This window comes from Carassius gibelio, chromosome A7 (assembly GCF_023724105.1).
Source record: "Carassius gibelio isolate Cgi1373 ecotype wild population from Czech Republic chromosome A7, carGib1.2-hapl.c, whole genome shotgun sequence".
NCBI lineage: Eukaryota > Metazoa > Chordata > Actinopteri > Cypriniformes > Cyprinidae > Carassius > Carassius gibelio.
Window position 1 is genome coordinate 1272633 of NC_068377.1, and position 16754 is coordinate 1289386.

Here is a 16754-nt window from a genome sequence, read left to right on the forward strand (position 1 = left end):
TGTTCGTTGTAATTCTGTCGAATGAAATCCGTGTCAAATATCACACGTAGTCACCCAGATAGCAAACAGTCATTGAAACTATGCTGAATCAACATTCCGTTGTCAACGTTAAGTCATTGAATCAACATCGAGCTCTGATGTTGATTCAACATCATTTTGCACCCTGATTTAATATTGAAACAATGTTGAAATTCTGTCCATAGATCAACGGAATTTCAATGGTATTTCAATTATCAGGAATATTGAAACAATGTTGAAATTTCAACTGAACTAAGGATCAACGTGATTTCAATGGAATTTCAATCGTTTTTAAATGTTAACTTTAAATGTAATGCCATAAATTAAATAGCCTGCTTTATCTACAGCCAGGATGTTAAAAATTAATGGAACGTTTTAAATCTTGAATAAAACACAGAACACACCACACAATTTAAAATCAAATTAATGTTTATTAGCCTCTCTACTCTTTATTTACACTTCACTGTCATCTGATGCCTGCATAAGTTGTCGCCCAGTCCCTCCTGCCCCTGTCTGGCGCATAGCGCAGCCACTTTTGGGTGAAAATTGGGTGATGGTAGCTGTCCCCATCTGCTGAGTAAAAGTATCTAAAACAGAAGATAAAATCACAATGCAAAAAAAATATAGCATTTAAGTTAAACAGAACATATACTTGAACTAATTCAGTAGTGCAGTAGGAGCAGTAGTGTTGTAGGCTAGATCATATTTCCCCTATATTCAAAGCACTTTTCAAAACTGCCTGTTCATGGATGTATTCGAATTAAAGGGAGGCAAAAAGGATTAGCTTGCAGTGACCTCTTTCATAAGGAAAATGTATGAGGCCAATTGACTCAAAAAAATTTATGTTTATTATTTTATTAGTTCAGAAGTAGTTGTTAACACCACAAATTTAATATAAATAACTGGATACTAATTAAATAGTTAATGTAGATTAGAGTTACCATAGACAAAAGATGCTTTGACAAAATAATCATAGACAAAAACCATTGCATTCAGTTTTTGACGAGGTTTTGGGCTGGAAAACCAATTGCAAGTGATGCAAGTTGTTTGCAGAAATAAAATAAAATGAAATCAAAAATGTTGTTTTGCTTACTTGGTGTGCAATAGTGATCTGTAAAAGAACAGAAAAGACAAAAATCTCTGTTAAAACAGCAATTAAAATTCACAATCATACAGTGTGACTGTACTTTATACATATGTATTCCGGTAACCAATCTGTTATGAAAAATATAAAAACAGAGTATATAAACAACATAATATACAAATTAAATATACAGTGGTTTATTCTTTTCAGTTACAGTTGATGTTATAGTAGCATTCAAGAAATAAATGTAAAATATAAGAAACAAAATACACTTTAATGTAGGCCTATAAAATATAAAATTCTCATTAAAGCTAATGAATTACGCCCCATTAACTGGACTCCCCCACCCTCTCAGATCACCATAAATGTGTAAGAGATTTTAATGCTAAAATATGCTATTTTTTATGCTGCACTTTCTTCCTATAGTGAATATCAAGCTACAATATATCTGTTTGTCAGCTCAAATGTTTCAGTGGTAGAACTTTTGCCTAGCGTGTCAGAGGTCCGTGTTTGGGTTTTAAACCACACTTGTATGTTTTTTTTTTTTTTATGTATTTATCAAAACTGATTATGTTTATCAGTTGTTGTATATCAGACAGGGATACGTTTGTGTATATTTATGTTTAGTAATTTCACCGGAACGAATAGACCGTCTGGTCTCCACAACGGATTGAAGCGCGTGTCCGAGTGCAGACCTTACACAGTGCAGACTGTACACAGCATCCGGGCCACTGATCGCAGCGACAACAAACACTTTGATCACTTGATAAAAAAATAATAAAAAATAAAACATTTCAACTCTAGATCGCCTCTTATTAAATTAAACGTATTGTACTTACGTACAATTGATGCTCAGCTAAATAACTGGAGATGTTATATTTATTTGTATTGATACATTCGTGCCGCAAGATGTTTCTATTATGAAGACTGGAAGACTCTAATAGTCTGGACTCTGAGTTTTTGCTAACTTTATAACATAGAAGACAACCACGAAGTACTTTTGGCAGATTTTGACATATTGGTAAAATGAAAATCAATTTCAGTGAATGCAGCACTGCGTTGGTTAACCAACTCAAACAGTACACTGACTGAACTGCTATGAAGAGAGAACTGAAGATGAACACAGAGCCGAGACAGATAACGAACAATAGACTGACTCGTTCACAAGTGAAGAACCGGTTGCATCGGTTTTCGGATCACCAGTAGTTCTTTCGGACAGTTCGATTCAATAAACCGGTTGAAGAAAACGATTCACCGGTTCTTTTGCCCTCGACGTAATGGCCTTCGGTTTACCTGCGCTCATAACACTAGCACAGAATCAGTTCAGAATCAATCACCAAAAGAATCAGTTCGGTTCAGGCACTCTGTGTGTCAGTCTGCTTCACGCTGAATCACACATGCGCAGTATCATCAGCTCCTCGATTCTTCTTATCTGTCTCGGCTTGGTGTTCATCTTCAGTTCTCTCTTCACAGCAGTTCAGTCAGTGTACTGTTAGCGTAAATGAATTACTCCGGGATATTGGTTTGTTTTAACTCAGAGGGAGTGTCAGCCACATTAAAAAAGCTAACAGTTTAAGTCATTTGTGGATTAACGCGTATTGGAGATGCGAACCGTTTAAAACGATTCAGTTCGATTTGGCAGAAGTATTGTTCCTTGTTAGAGTGTGTTCATTACTATTACTAATAGGTTTCCTTTTTACATTTTAAAGTTTTTTTTTTAACATTGGTAATCTATGAAATAACTTTAATGATCAATATAATAATTAATATTAATATTAAATTTTTATTCATTTACAAAGTATGGTTCAGTACTTTTACTGATTTTTTTTTAAATAGTAAAGCTCTATTTTAGTTTTCATTCAGTATCCATTTTAAAAACTATTGGTTGACAAATTTGGTATATTGGCCAGTGTGGTCCAACCTAGCTATCAGTATTGGTAAAATCCACTATTGGTCAATCGCTAGTTGATAATACTGTGGTGCGGTGTGTGGATGTCCAGCATTTGTACAGTTCTGCTGCTTTGGGCGTCGTCATTCCCGTCACCAGTGTATTGGCTGAATACTTTTACTGAACATGTAGGGAAATTTACTCTGCATTTAAAGGGATGGTTCACCCCAAAATGAAAATTTGCTGTTAATTTACTCACCCTCAGGTCATCCAAGGTTTTTGCAGTAGAACAGTAAAGGTGTTTTAGGTGAAACCGTTGCCCTTGGTGATTCTTAAATGCAAGTCAGCGGCTGCTGGTTTTTGAGAAAAAAACAACAGGACCAAATACCGGTGGCACCTGGTGACACATTGAGATCTAATGAAGAGAAATTATTGGTCTGTACAAGAAAATGAACACTACTTACAACAGTATTACCTTTAACCCAAAGCCTGGGCAACCAGCTGTCAGCTCGTTCACAACTGTCCATAGACGCAACTTCTCTGTTGCATGACAACGGATGCACGCACGAGATACTGGAGCTCATGAAGCTGTTTGCCGGCGCAGCATCGTGATGTCTATCAGCCATCGGCGATGGACGATGGAATCGTCTATCGGCCCAACCCTAACCAGGATGACATAATTAAACAATTGTACACCATTTTGAATACATTTTAAATATTTGTTAGCTAAACAAATGCACAGCTTCCACCAAGAAAAAAAAGCAAGCACACCAGGTCATGTGACTAGAACCGACTCAATCAGCTTCCTTCGGGGTGAAATTCCCCGTTGTTTTTGAAAAACGGGGTGCACAAAAACACTGCAGGGTTTGTTTTACTTTTCTTCGAAAATAAATCCTGTACCAGAGTTACAGCAAGGGTTTTTCAGTGGTGGAAATCCTTTACTGAAATGTCCTTGTTGTAACGGAGATCCCAGCTGATGGATGCCTAGCAACGACAGACACCTCAGGCACGTGCGTGTGTGTTAACTGGGCGCACTGACACATGCAACCACACGCCTACAGACATATTTAGCTGAGCAAGCCAAATGAAGCGAGCGAAAAGACCAATTTCGACAAAGGGCAATGAAGTTACTTGCAAAATATGTTGCGCGGTATTAAAATGAAGTAAAATAGTTGTGCAAGTACAATGCTGTATCACTTGCGATGCAAACATCCACAAGCAAATGAAAGCCGATGAGTACAACTGATGAGTAGTTTACACTTTAGATTGGGGGGTACAGAAAGCTTTGTAAATTATTTATAATGTTTATTGAGATAATAGTACAATGTTGACATTTCAATGATTTATAAGTGATTAATAATATATTAACTAGTAACTATTAACCATTAAGGATTTTGTTTGATTCAGTTGTTTACTGAAGGCCCTGACTGAAACCCCAGGGTACTCAGGGTACTCACTGTCTGACAGCAGGTTCACTCAGACTCTGCTCATCATCACTGAAGAATCCAGGAACAAAACAAGCCATCTGACACAGAGACAACAATATTTACTCTGCAGTTCCAGGTTCATTAGAAGGAAACAAGATAAAGCAGAGGTAAAATGCAGATAAAAGACAGATTAATATATATAACAACAACATATGTGATATACAAATTCTACTACTAATAACATAATCTTAAAATAACGGAATCTATATTTTTAATTTTAGGTTGAGTGTGACTTACGTTTTGATGTCAGGGACTTCTTAAAATTGGTGAAATATATTCTGAAAAAGGCATATTAATGTATTTCATGAGCTTCTTTCATGAGTATTTCATGAGCTTTTTGAGTTCACCTGTATTTCTAAGTCAGTATCTCCCGTCAGCCACATTTCTGAAGGGAGATACTGACTTAGAAATACAGGTGAACTGAAGAAGCTCATGAAATACATTAATATGCCTTTTTCAGAATATATTTCACCAATTTTCTTTTCAAAAATCTTGGAGTTTCACTTTGTTCTGTAGAGTTTCTTTCTGTCATCCTGAAATCACAGAACAATTTGTATTAATATCTGTTTATCATGAAATATCAAAACTCATGTGAACTTGTTTTCAGCCGATTAACGTTACACTCTCAGTGTAAGTGACGTCATCGATTCAGTAAATCAGCCTTTTCCAAAAAAAATACACTGACAAATCAACAGCAAAACATTCAGAGCCATCAAAATATCTCATACACACACACGAAGATTTGATTTAAAGCCCAGAGTTTCATCAACAAGAGCTAAATCTATAGAGTTAGCCTATCTGAAAACTGCTAAGACGCTAACGGACTTTTTCGAAGACACTAAACCATTTCTATAAAATAAATTTAGTTGAAATATGTCAATAACAAGTAAGAAACGTGTCAGGAACATTTGTATGTCATATTTGTATGATTTTAGCGACTAAACTTACCTAAAACAGTGTAAACCGCAGCGAGAGACGGAGATTACTGCTTGCCAGTAACGGTTTTTGTGTTGACGCCCCGTTTCCATGGCAACTCTGCTCCCCGCTCGCGCAGAACTCACCGCACACACAGCATTCACACAAACAAACATCTCGAGTTAAAACATTACATTTATAATGTACAGCCTCATTCAATAATCACTCACTATAGAGACGGATTCTTTCTGGCAGCCTGTAAAACAGTGAAAAACACGACGATAAAGCAGTCAGGACTTCTCTTTAATAAACCGCTTTTACATTTTCCCTCCGAGAAACTGCTGGAAACGCAAGGCTTTAACATTAATTTACCGTGACCGTTGTCTAAACAAGTTAACGGTAACATTATTTGAAAATGAGCCAGTCTCTTCAGCTGCCCACAGACTGTATAAAAACACACCGCGTGCCTGTGCTGTCTGGGTTCATATAGAAAATTAAGCAAGCTTACCTGTACGCTTGTGCCAAGGGTCCAGAAACGAGCTGTGTCCGGTGCAGTACGTTGGGTATACCACCCGTTGATCTCCCGGTTAACCAAAAATCGATGGATTTTCAATCATATTTCCCGGTCAACTATATTTCGATGCTTTTTCAATCATATTTCCCGGTCAACTATATTTCGATGACTTTTCAACAACCGCATCGTTTCTCTGTCCACTATAAATCAATAACTTTTCAACACATTCAGGGATCACCCGCGGTAACCAAATATCAATGCTTAATCAATCATAAAGATAACTATAGATCAATGTTGTTCCAATATTGTTGCCATCAACATTAATAACATCAGGTTTTCATCGATATGGTAATGGTGATTCAACATTTATTTTGCATTGAAATTTCAATATCAACCATAATGATGATTCAGATGGAAAAACAATGTTTATTCAATGTTGGCTTGCTGTCTGGGCAATATTAAACTGTAATTTGTAAAACTCCTTATAAACTCATTGAAAGAATTTTGAATATTAGACCGTTTTATCCTCCTCTATTCTGCCAATTTCACTTCTTCTCAAACTTAACAATGCCATGTTTTGTTTTCTCTTTACTTTATTAATCACTTTAAATCAATAGGAAGACTAAACAAGCAAATGGAAATGCCAAACACAAGAAAGATTCCCATCCCTCCTACAACAATACGCAACATTCTAGCTCCAATTTTGAAAACTAAGAAAAAATATATTTTTGCTCGGTATGTTCATACACACGAGAAATTTGTTTTGGTGACCGAAGCTTCCACAGAAGGAAGACGGTGATAAAACACAGATAATCAAAACAAATAAACAGAGGAAGTATATAACAGTTTGACGTTCGATATACTTAAATTCATGATGAATTACACAATCCTACATTAAACTGAAAAGTGACATTCTAAAACACTTAACGTCATAAACGCTTAACGTGGCTTAATGTACTAAGACAGTGATATTAACAGACCTACCTCACTAAACATTATACTAATAAAGTATACCATCAAAAACAGATGAGCCCTGAATATGAATGCAACAGGTTTAATAACACATTAAGCTTTCCTCCCATAGAAAACCGTTATTAGAAAACGCCAACGATTAAACAAAAAAAAGAAGAGAAATCAAACTCGATAAACATCATATTAATAAGATATACTACGTTCAGACAAATCAGTTGGGCCCTGAACGTAAATGCAACTCGTTTAATAATAACACGTTAAGCCTTATTGTTGAACGCGTTGCATTCGTGCTCCGGACTCTTCGGATTTTTTGTGTTATTTGTAGACAACGTACTTTATCAGTAGATAGGTTTAGGAAGGCAGATCTGTTAAGATCACTGTATTAGTACATCAAACCACGTTAAGCGTTTCTCACGTTGAGGGTTTTAGAAAGACCCACTGAAAACAATTCTTCGACTTAGTCTCTTTATGCGAGAATGTGGGTGGCTCTTAAAAGAGCCGTTGGGTTTGTGGTTGTCGTCTTTTATCCTCCAAAGCCGTACAAGGTGCGTCCCTGTCGTTTGAGCGCGTACACAACGTCCATGGCGGTGACGGTCTTTCTCTTGGCGTGCTCGGTGTAGGTGACGGCGTCGCGGATCACGTTCTCCAGGAACACCTTCAGCACACCGCGGGTCTCCTCGTAGATCAGACCGGAAATGCGCTTGACTCCGCCGCGGCGAGCCAGACGACGAATGGCGGGTTTGGTGATTCCCTGGATGTTATCGCGCAGAACTTTACGGTGACGCTTAGCGCCTCCTTTTCCGAGTCCTTTACCACCTTTGCCTCTTCCAGACATGATGAAGTCGTTTCCTGTTTCAGTCGAGCGACGAAAACGGATAAGAAACGAATGCTATAGGCAGGACTTTTATATCTGCTTACAGGACCTGACTGAAACCAGCGCGCGTCACATGACGCCCCCCCCCCCCTTCATTAGTTGGAGCAGGAAACAATGAGGTTAAATTCAAACCCTGAACTATCGATTTAATCCAAGTTTGAAAAGATTTCTTTGACAAAGATGTATAAGACATTATCTGCAGAATATTTACAGACATAACTGGGAGATGCTTTTAATCAGATTAACTCATAATCGAGCGGCACGAACTCACACCAAATGGCGCTACAGATGTCCTATCAAACATTAAAGCAGTAGTTCTCAATTTATTTTAAATAAACACCTACGATAACCAAATTACTTGTATTTTCACCTTAAACAATGCAACAGACGTTTTGTCGCACATTCAACTTGACAATATATAATATCTTAATATTAACCTTATACATAATTGCACTTGGCTGTATTGCACACAAACTTAAGTATAAGGCATTTTCACTATTACAGCATTTAACTGCAGAAGTGTCCAACGCACATGGACGTCATGTCTTTGCATGTGTACTTTCTTGCTTAAATTAGGGATTCATAAACAAACAAGCAGAAAAGATTCATTGAAAGCGTAAGTGCAATGTTATAGTGATTTACAGTCAGTTCCAGCGGAAACCGTCTCATTGAGAGTGATGTGGGTGGCTCTTAAAAGAGCCTTTGGGGTGCGACGCGGCTGACGCAGCGGCGGGTTTAAGCGCGCTCTCCGCGGATGCGGCGGGCCAGCTGGATGTCTTTGGGCATGATGGTGACCCTCTTGGCGTGGATGGCGCACAGGTTGGTGTCCTCGAACAGACCGACCAGGTAAGCCTCGCTGGACTCCTGCAGGGCCATGACAGCGGAGCTCTGGAAGCGCAGGTCCGTCTTGAAATCCTGAGCGATCTCTCGCACCAGACGCTGGAAAGGCAGTTTGCGGATCAGCAGCTCGGTGGACTTCTGATAGCGGCGGATCTCTCGGAGAGCCACGGTCCCGGGCCTGTAACGGTGGGGCTTCTTGACGCCGCCGGTGGCTGGGGCGCTCTTCCGGGCGGCTTTAGTAGCGAGCTGCTTCCTCGGGGCTTTACCACCGGTGGATTTACGAGCGGTCTGCTTGGTTCTTGCCATCGCTGCAGTCTAATCACTTACGAGTATAACCGCGAGCGGAACACAGCTGCTTTTAAAGCTTTTTAGGGTGGCGTCAAGATCCAGAAGCTTGTGATTGGCTGATGTGTGACGTCTGCACAGGACTGCTAGCCAATGACGGCGCATATACTGTTTTCAAACGGCGAACTGTGTTTCCCGCTCAAAATGCTTTGTTCCGTTTATTGCTTTATGGACCAAATACTTTATACTACTTTTACATTTATCCATTTTACAGACGCTTTTATCCAAAGAGGTTCCAAGACATTTTTCTTCTCCCAGTTGGGGGGGGAACATAAAGCGATTCTACTTAAAGAGGCAAACAGACACAGGAAGTGCTTGGAGTAGACGTTTTAGGCTTTGTCCAAACAAGTACAAGCTCGAGAGAGAGAGGAAATAAATAAAGAGAAAAAAAAAAAAAAAGTAAGAATCGTTATATATTTTTTTTCTTAAAAAAAACGGTCAAATACAGGGTTGTTGCAATAATAAAATGGTCAGACAGTACAGCAGTGAGCTCCGCCGTGTGCGTCACAAAAACAAGTGAGCACACGTCTCTTTTTATACCCTTTAGCCCATTGTTTCCCATGTCTCTAAGACCATATATACCTCATGTTTGATAAATACTTGATAGGTCTCGTTACTATCAGTTAATATATGGTGTAAATATGGATATAATGGATTACTTGAATTTCTCCCTCACAACATACTCTCTACAGTTAAATGTTCAACACAAACTTACTGATCTTGGTGTGTGTATTTTTCTTATCTCATCCCCCCCCCCCTTCCTTGCTCTCGAGGAAGTATGTATGCGTGTATGAATATATGTAACCATATCAAATGTTTTTTTTTTTTGCCTACCCTTCCGCCATAAGTAGTCTAAGTCGCCGCTGAGTGGCTATTATGCATGTTAAAATTGTACTTCTAGCAAAACGATCTCTAATTCTGTTGATGCGGTGCATATTAGGTTGCGTACATTTAAGAATACATATTCAATCAGAAAAGCGCTCTGTAGGGGATAAAATGGGTGGCTCTTAAAAGAGCCTTTGCGTTTCAGAAACCGAGTAGAATGGGTCTACTTGGCTTTGGCGGGTTTCTCGGTCTTCTTGGGCAGCAGCACGGCCTGGATGTTGGGCAGCACGCCGCCCTGTGCGATGGTCACTCGACCCAGGAGTTTGTTGAGCTCCTCGTCATTGCGCACCGCCAGCTGCAGGTGACGGGGAATGATGCGGGTCTTCTTGTTGTCTCTCGCGGCGTTTCCAGCCAACTCCAGGATCTCAGCGGTCAGATACTCGAGCACAGCCGCCAGATAGACGGGAGCTCCGGCACCGACGCGCTCGGCGTAGTTCCCCTTGCGGAGAAGTCTGTGAACACGACCGACGGGGAACTGCAGCCCTGCTCTGGAGGAGCGAGTCTTGGCCTTCGCTCTCGCTTTGCCGCCGGTTTTACCTCTTCCGCTCATTGTCGAGAGTAAGATATCTCTACGTTCGAAATGAAATGCAGAAACAGTGATAACGTGAACCCCGCTCTACAGTATTTAAAAGAGCGTGCGAGTCGCTCATTGGTTTGGAGTCTGTAAGATTTCAAACCAATCACTGAACTTCCCTCCAACACCGACCTCCGAAGCCACGCCTCCACAGCCGGCGCGCGGATTGTGCAACTTCCGAGAGAACCTTCAAGTAAAGCTAAACGTGTGCTAAAGTAATTCAAATTAATTGTCAAGGCAAAGAGCATTGATCCATATTTTAAATCTTATTAAATTTAGATCAATGATCAATACAAGGTGTTAACTAAAAAAAAAAGCACACATTTTTACACCTTCACACGCCAAGCAAAGAAATGGCTTTTATCCAATCAAAATTGTCCCCAAATGTAACCAGATATGTGTAAGTGTGTGTTCTAAGCTCTAAGTATATGAAAGGTGTGAACATGAATTTTAGTACAATTGTTATTTTATTTATTTTTTTGGCAAGTGTAAATCTTATTACTCATGTATGTTTTATATATTGTAGCTTAACATCAGCCTGCCCAGGGATTACGGGTGAAAATTAGCTCTTGCGCTGTCCCTGTTTCTTAAAAAAAAAAAAAAAAAAACCTTATTATCTGTGGATTACTTTGTGGTTTTTTCTTCTTCTAGATACACAGTCAAGATGTACAACTTTGTGAGTCAAGGTAAACTCAGATCCTCTTCTAATTTGTTTTGTTTATTTGCACTGTATTCTTCTGATTTCAGGCATACTCATATCTTGTTGTCTACAAAATATTTCTGATGAACTTGTGGATCTAATCAAACTAAACAATGACATGAACAATAGAAGAGATGATTTATTTATTTTGCGAAGAAGAGTTCAGGATATGATTATTAATTTATGAAGACATAAGGAAGCAGTAATACAGCTGACAATCCATGGTCAGAAGAAAGAAATAGTCCATTCTTATTAACTTTATCGTTGTCCTGTTGGACGGTAAATTACACTGGAGAAAGTACATTGAGGTTGTCTTTAAAAGGAACCGCGGTCAGGATTATTATTTTTGAGGAAGTTCAATTGCTGTGTCATTAAAGCCTCTTCTGTTCTATGCAGAGCTCTGCTGGGGAGCTGGTATCACTGTGGATGATAAAAACAGGATTAATAACATGATCGGAAAGATTGGTTCAATCATTAGTTTGGATTCAGATTCTCTTGAGGTTTTCGTGGAAAAGAGAACAAGGACACACACACACACAAATGATTTAGTACTATGAAGGACATCAAGTAGTATTTGTAGTAGACCGGTGTTGATTTAGTGGGAGATCAGTAATGACTGTGTTCTACAGAACGATTCTGAAGCTCTTTAATCTCTGCTGCTGTGTGTAACGTGTATTTGTTCTTTTCCGTTTATTGTGTTGCCTGAAGTTTACAGAGATGGAGAATGACTTGATGATGGGATTGTCATGTTGTATCTGCAGTTTTATTTACTTTGCTAATTAAGTTAAGTTAGTTAGATTTCTTAACCTAACCTTAATTCAACATATAATTAGCTCTTTCTTTCGAGTTTGTGGGTGGCTCTGAAAAGAGCCGTTGGGGAATAAAACAGCAGGTTTTTACTTCTTCTTGGGAGCTGCCTTTTTAGGCTTGGCAGCTTTAGGCTTCGCTGTCTTGGGTTTGGCGGCCTTGGTCTTTTTGGGGCTCTTGGCTGCTTTCTTGGGCGCCGCGGGCTTCTTCGCCTTCTTGGGGCTCTTCGTGGCCTTCTTGGCGGCGGCAGCGGGTTTCTTGGCCTTCTTGGGCGATTTCTTAGCGGCGGGCTTCTTTGCCGCTGCGCTCTTGGGCTTCTTGGCAGCAGCGGGTTTCTTGGCCGCGGGCTTCTTGGCTTTAGGGGCCGCTTTCTTCGCCGGCTTCTTCTTGGTCTCGGTCTCCTTCTTGCTGATCTTGAAGGATCCGGAGGCGCCGGTTCCTTTGACCTGCAGCAGGATGCCTTTAGTCACCAGGCTCTTGATGGCGAGCTTGATGCGGGAGTTTTTCTTCTCCACGTCGTAGCCGCCGGCGGCCAGAGCTTTCTTCAGAGCAGCGAGAGACACGCCGCTCCTCTCCTTGGATGCGGACACGGCTTTAACGATCAGATCACCGACGGCCGGACCTGCTTTCTTGGCTTTAGCGGCGGACTTCTTCTTGGGCGCTTTGGCCGGCGGGGCGGCTGCAGCTGGGGCGGTTTCTGCCATCTCTCTCTGCTTGTAGAGTATTTAGGGAAATCAACAAAATCAAACGCTGTCTAGTTTAAGCAATGAGCAGCAGATGACCAGCGCCGCGCTCTTGTTTAACACATGAGAACCTTACAGACTCAACCCGCCCTCTCTGTGTCTGCGCGCTTCCGCGAGCCGCTCGCGCTTGTGTTTTCTTCTTCTACATTTAAGGACAAAACTCGAGTGCTAAAATAGTTTGGTACATTAGAAACAAAGTGAACACCAAGCAGAGGTTCTAGGCTTTCTTTGGACATTAAAATCCGAGGAGAGGAAATGCTCGTTTTGCCCCGGTCAGATCAAACTCAAGGCGAGCATCAGCCTCGGAACAAAGCCGCGTGTTCATTTACTGCCTCGTTTAAGTGGAAAAGTTGATGAAAGATTAAACTTGTCCTCCGTGTGTTTCAGAAACAGTTTGGAAGTGAATTTAACGAAATGAGCATCAGTGAAGCGCGTGTGCAGTGTTTGATACAGCTGTTGTTTTGGGCAGCTTGAAGCACAAACATCCGGAGACTTCGAGTCTGAGACTCATGTCTGTTCAGCAGATGATTTGTCATAATACTACTGTTGATCAACTTTTAATAAGTCTTTTACATTTAACATCATAACATCCATTCAGGATAGAACGCAAAATCAACAACAACAGACATATAATAAATGTACATATTTAAATGTCAGAGGGGGAAAATATTTCTGTATTATAGTTTTTTTTTTTTTTTTTTTTTTTTTTACAGCTGTAAAACCAGCAAATCCCTGTGCAAATAAAATAACCGGTTTTTTTTTTTTTTTTTTTTCGTTTATTTGTACAGGGACAGCACAACAACAGTGTTGTGCCAGAGTTAGCTATAAAGCTAATTTGCCCCTGCAGTCCCTGGGCAGGATGACGTTACAAAAATACAGTAGATTAGATTAGATTCAACTTTATTGTCATTATGCAGAGTACTAGTACAGAGCTAATGAAATGCAATTAGCATCTAAGCAGAAGTGCAAGAATATAGTGTTCTATATACATACAAGTGCAGAGTAAGTGAAGTTATGATTATATAATATACAGTATTAAGCAGAGTATGTACAAATTATTCAATTCAATTCAAGTTTATTTGTATAGCGCTTTTTACAAAACAAATCGTTACAAAGCAACTTTACAGAAAATTATGTTTCTACAATATTTAGTAGTAGCTAGTAGTTTGTGCACATTCGACAGGATTTTAGAAAAAATAAAAATAATAATAATAATAATAATAATACAAGACGTAGTCAGCTAGACGATGAACTATCAATATTATTAATTAAGTTATTACATGATTCAGTCACACATTTAGCAATAATTGTTAGTTCTGTTTGTTGATTCAGGGTCAGCATCATCTGGGGTCCTCTGAGGGTCAGCATCATCTCTTCTCAGGTGTTCTGGGTCCAGACTGGAGCTTGTGTAAATCCTAGTATTAAGCATACTCTGCTTAATAATGTATATTATATAATCATAAATAATATTATATAAATATAGAAAAATAGGCGAAATATAGAAACAAAATACAGACATCATTAGCATAGCTGCTGATCCAACAAAGTAAAATTAGTTTAACCCAAGCTAAAGAATAAGAATGCAACTTTGATCAGATGCAACTACACTCACAATTTAAAAGATACATTATTCGAATGCTTGGCGAAAGAGATGCGTTTTTAATCTAGATTTAAACAGAGAGAGTGTGTCTGAACCCCGAACATTATCAGGAAGGCTATTCCAGAGTTCGGGAGCCAAATGTGAGAAAGCTCTACCTCCTTTAGAGGACTTCGCTATCCTAGGAACGACCAAAAGTCCAGTGTTTTGTGACCTTAGGGTGCGTGATGGGTTGTAACGTGGTAGAAGGCTAGTTAGGTACGCTGGAGCTAAACCATTTAGGGCAGGGGTTCTCAAAGTCTACATTCAAAGGTCCAAATCAGAATTTTCAACAATGAGAAAGGTCCGGAACTATTGGTCATTACAAAACTTGTTTTTAATCAACATGTATTACAAATTAACATTCATTTTATGAAAAAATAAGGTGGCTGCATTCAAAATAGCTACATGAATAACGTGCAAAAGTGGCAAAACAATTAATTTAAGGGTCTGAATTTTTCTTAACAAAACACCACAAAAGTAACATGGTGCAAAATACAGAGCAGTTTAATGTGAGAAATGGCACTGTCTGTCTCCCATCAACTGCCGAAACCGTGGCACAAAAGGTGTGGTTGCTAGACGGAGACACTGGCCTAAATGTTCATTAGTCAAGCTGCTGCGGTGTGAGTTCTTTATAGCATTCATTGCTGAGAATGCAGACTCACACCGATAGGTTGACCCAAACATGGTAAGAACACAGATGGCTACTTTCTGTAGATTGGGGAAATTTTCAGCTGTGACCATTTTAGTCCAAAAGGTAACAGTGTCACAGTCCACTTCCTGCAAAACCACATTTTCCTGCAAGTCAATTAGTTCAGTCTGCAGAGATGCCATGCTTGCCCACGGGAAGATGCTCTTGATTTCTTTTGAAAACTCCTCAACATTCTTGACTAGGAATGGAGATGTAATGCAAAGCAGCACTTGTCTGCCTACATTGAAGCCCTCAAAGCGCATCCTGAAATTTTCAGCTAGCTTCTCCAAAAAGGAAAGATGGTGATGATGGTGATTTCCATTAGTCTGCTGGAGAAGAGTTGGAAAGTGGATATGTGGCCCTGTGATGTCACTTTTAAAGATCTCCAGCCGCCTTTCAAAGGAGCGCACTGCTGCCATCAGATCACACACTGTATTGCCTTGGCCCTGGAGCTTCAGATTTAGTTCATTTAGATGAGATGTTATGTCCACTAAAAAGGCCACAACCTCCATGGTGTCATTATCCCTCAGAAAATCCAAGTAATGTCTGGCTTTGACATTCTTCTGCTGGGACAAAAACATCTCCAAATCTGTCCTGATGGCCCAAAACCTTTCCAAGACTTTTCCCTTACTCAGCCACCTAACATTGTTATGGAGGAGTAAGTCGTCATAAGCAGCATTTACCTGATAAGAGAAAGAAAAAATATATATACAAATAAATAAATACATTACTTTTCTGTGTTGCATAAATATTCATAAAGTGAACACAAACACCTTTGTAAGTGCTGTAAATGGTTAAAGTCTGTTGTAAGTAGAGTTTGATTTACATTTTATTCACAATTGATGATTAACATAACACAATGATTAAATAAATAAAAAACATTTGTGAAATAAGGGTTGACTTATCATCAGTCAGTGGGGAGATTTTCAGTATTTCCTGCATTAATTATGCCTTAGTAACACATTGATTAAAATTGTTAAAGTTGTTGCTCTGAAGCCATATTTGCACATAGTCTCTCTCTGTGTGTGAGTGAGTGTGTGAGTGTGAGTGAGTGTGTGAGTGTGTGTGTGTGAGTGTGTGTGTGAGTGTGTGTGTGAGTGTGTGAGTGAGTGTGTGAGTGAGTGAGTGTGTGTGTGAGTGAGTGAGTGTGTGAGTGAGAGTGTGTGTGTGTGTGTGTGTGTGTGTGAGTGAGTGAGTGAGTGAGTGTGAGAGTGTGTGTGTGTGTGTGAGTGAGTGAGTGTTTGTGTGTGTGTGTGATTGAGCGTGTGATTGAGCTTGTGAGTGAGCATGTGAGTGTTTGTGCGTGCGTGATCAACACTTAGTAAACCTCTATTGACCCACACACACAAAAACACAGTGAATGTAAAAAGTCAAATAAATTCTCACCTCAGTCAGGAATGCCCGCAGAAGACGGTGCTGAAGGGCAGAGGAGGCTCTCAGGTAGTTTACAAGCTTCATAATAGTTTCCATGACGTCTGAATATTCTTTTCCAAGGCTAGCACACAGCATGGACTGGTGTATTATACAGTGGTATGTCAGCAGGTCGGAGTGCTGCTCTTTAAGACGCTGAACAGCACCCTTCTCCTTCCCTATCATGGCTGGAGCACCATCAGTAGTGATGGACACAATATGCTTGACATCAATTCCCCGTTCATTAAGCATCTGAATGATAGCTTCATATATGTCCTCTCCTCTAGTGTGACAGAGTGGAGTAAGGCCCAGTATGTCTTCACAGAATGTCCCCTTTGCCTTGCTGAAATATCTGACAAACACACATAGCT

The 16754-nt window shown here is 39.7% G+C and overlaps 4 protein-coding genes and 3 long non-coding RNA genes across 7 annotated transcripts in view; 1 reads left to right on the forward strand and 6 right to left on the reverse strand.

The window, feature by feature from the left end:
• Positions 1-16754, reverse strand: part of LOC128017682 (uncharacterized) — a 181154-nt gene that overhangs the window by 162590 nt on the left and 1810 nt on the right. The window lies entirely within an intron of this gene.
• LOC128017679 (uncharacterized) overlaps positions 1-16754 on the forward strand; it is a 141811-nt gene that overhangs the window by 120587 nt on the left and 4470 nt on the right. The gene's annotated exons all lie outside the window — the stretch shown is intronic.
• Positions 463-4699, reverse strand: LOC128017680 (uncharacterized). Its single transcript, XR_008184499.1, has 4 exons — positions 4448-4699; positions 3466-3652; positions 3250-3387; positions 463-1129 (listed from the first exon to the last, which is right to left on the reverse strand). It is a non-coding gene; the product is annotated as an uncharacterized LOC128017680 (long non-coding RNA).
• Positions 7302-7765, reverse strand: LOC128017661 (histone H4). Its single transcript, XM_052603107.1, has one exon. It carries the CDS (start codon positions 7711-7713, stop codon positions 7402-7404), a length of 312 nt encoding a protein of 103 aa, XP_052459067.1. The 5' UTR covers positions 7714-7765; the 3' UTR covers positions 7302-7401.
• On the reverse strand, positions 8436-9100 carry LOC128017620 (histone H3-like). Its single transcript, XM_052603066.1, has one exon. It carries the CDS (start codon positions 8896-8898, stop codon positions 8488-8490), a length of 411 nt encoding a protein of 136 aa, XP_052459026.1. The 5' UTR covers positions 8899-9100; the 3' UTR covers positions 8436-8487.
• Positions 9937-10429, reverse strand: LOC128017636 (histone H2A-like). The gene has a single exon (XM_052603082.1). The coding sequence runs from the start codon at positions 10370-10372 to the stop codon at positions 9986-9988; it is 387 nt and encodes a 128-aa protein (XP_052459042.1). The 5' UTR covers positions 10373-10429; the 3' UTR covers positions 9937-9985.
• LOC128017666 (histone H1-like) lies at positions 11189-12622 on the reverse strand. Its single transcript, XM_052603112.1, has one exon. The coding sequence runs from the start codon at positions 12605-12607 to the stop codon at positions 11993-11995; it is 615 nt and encodes a 204-aa protein (XP_052459072.1). The 5' UTR covers positions 12608-12622; the 3' UTR covers positions 11189-11992.

What these genes read in the sequence shown, in the direction of transcription:
- LOC128017661 (XM_052603107.1), bottom strand. Translation starts at nt 7,713, where the DNA reads ATGTCTGGAAGAGGCAAAGGTGGTAAAGGACTCGGAAAAGGAGGCGCT.
- LOC128017620 (XM_052603066.1), bottom strand. Translation starts at nt 8,898, where the DNA reads ATGGCAAGAACCAAGCAGACCGCTCGTAAATCCACCGGTGGTAAAGCC.
- LOC128017636 (XM_052603082.1), bottom strand. Translation starts at nt 10,372, where the DNA reads ATGAGCGGAAGAGGTAAAACCGGCGGCAAAGCGAGAGCGAAGGCCAAG.
- LOC128017666 (XM_052603112.1), bottom strand. Translation starts at nt 12,607, where the DNA reads ATGGCAGAAACCGCCCCAGCTGCAGCCGCCCCGCCGGCCAAAGCGCCC.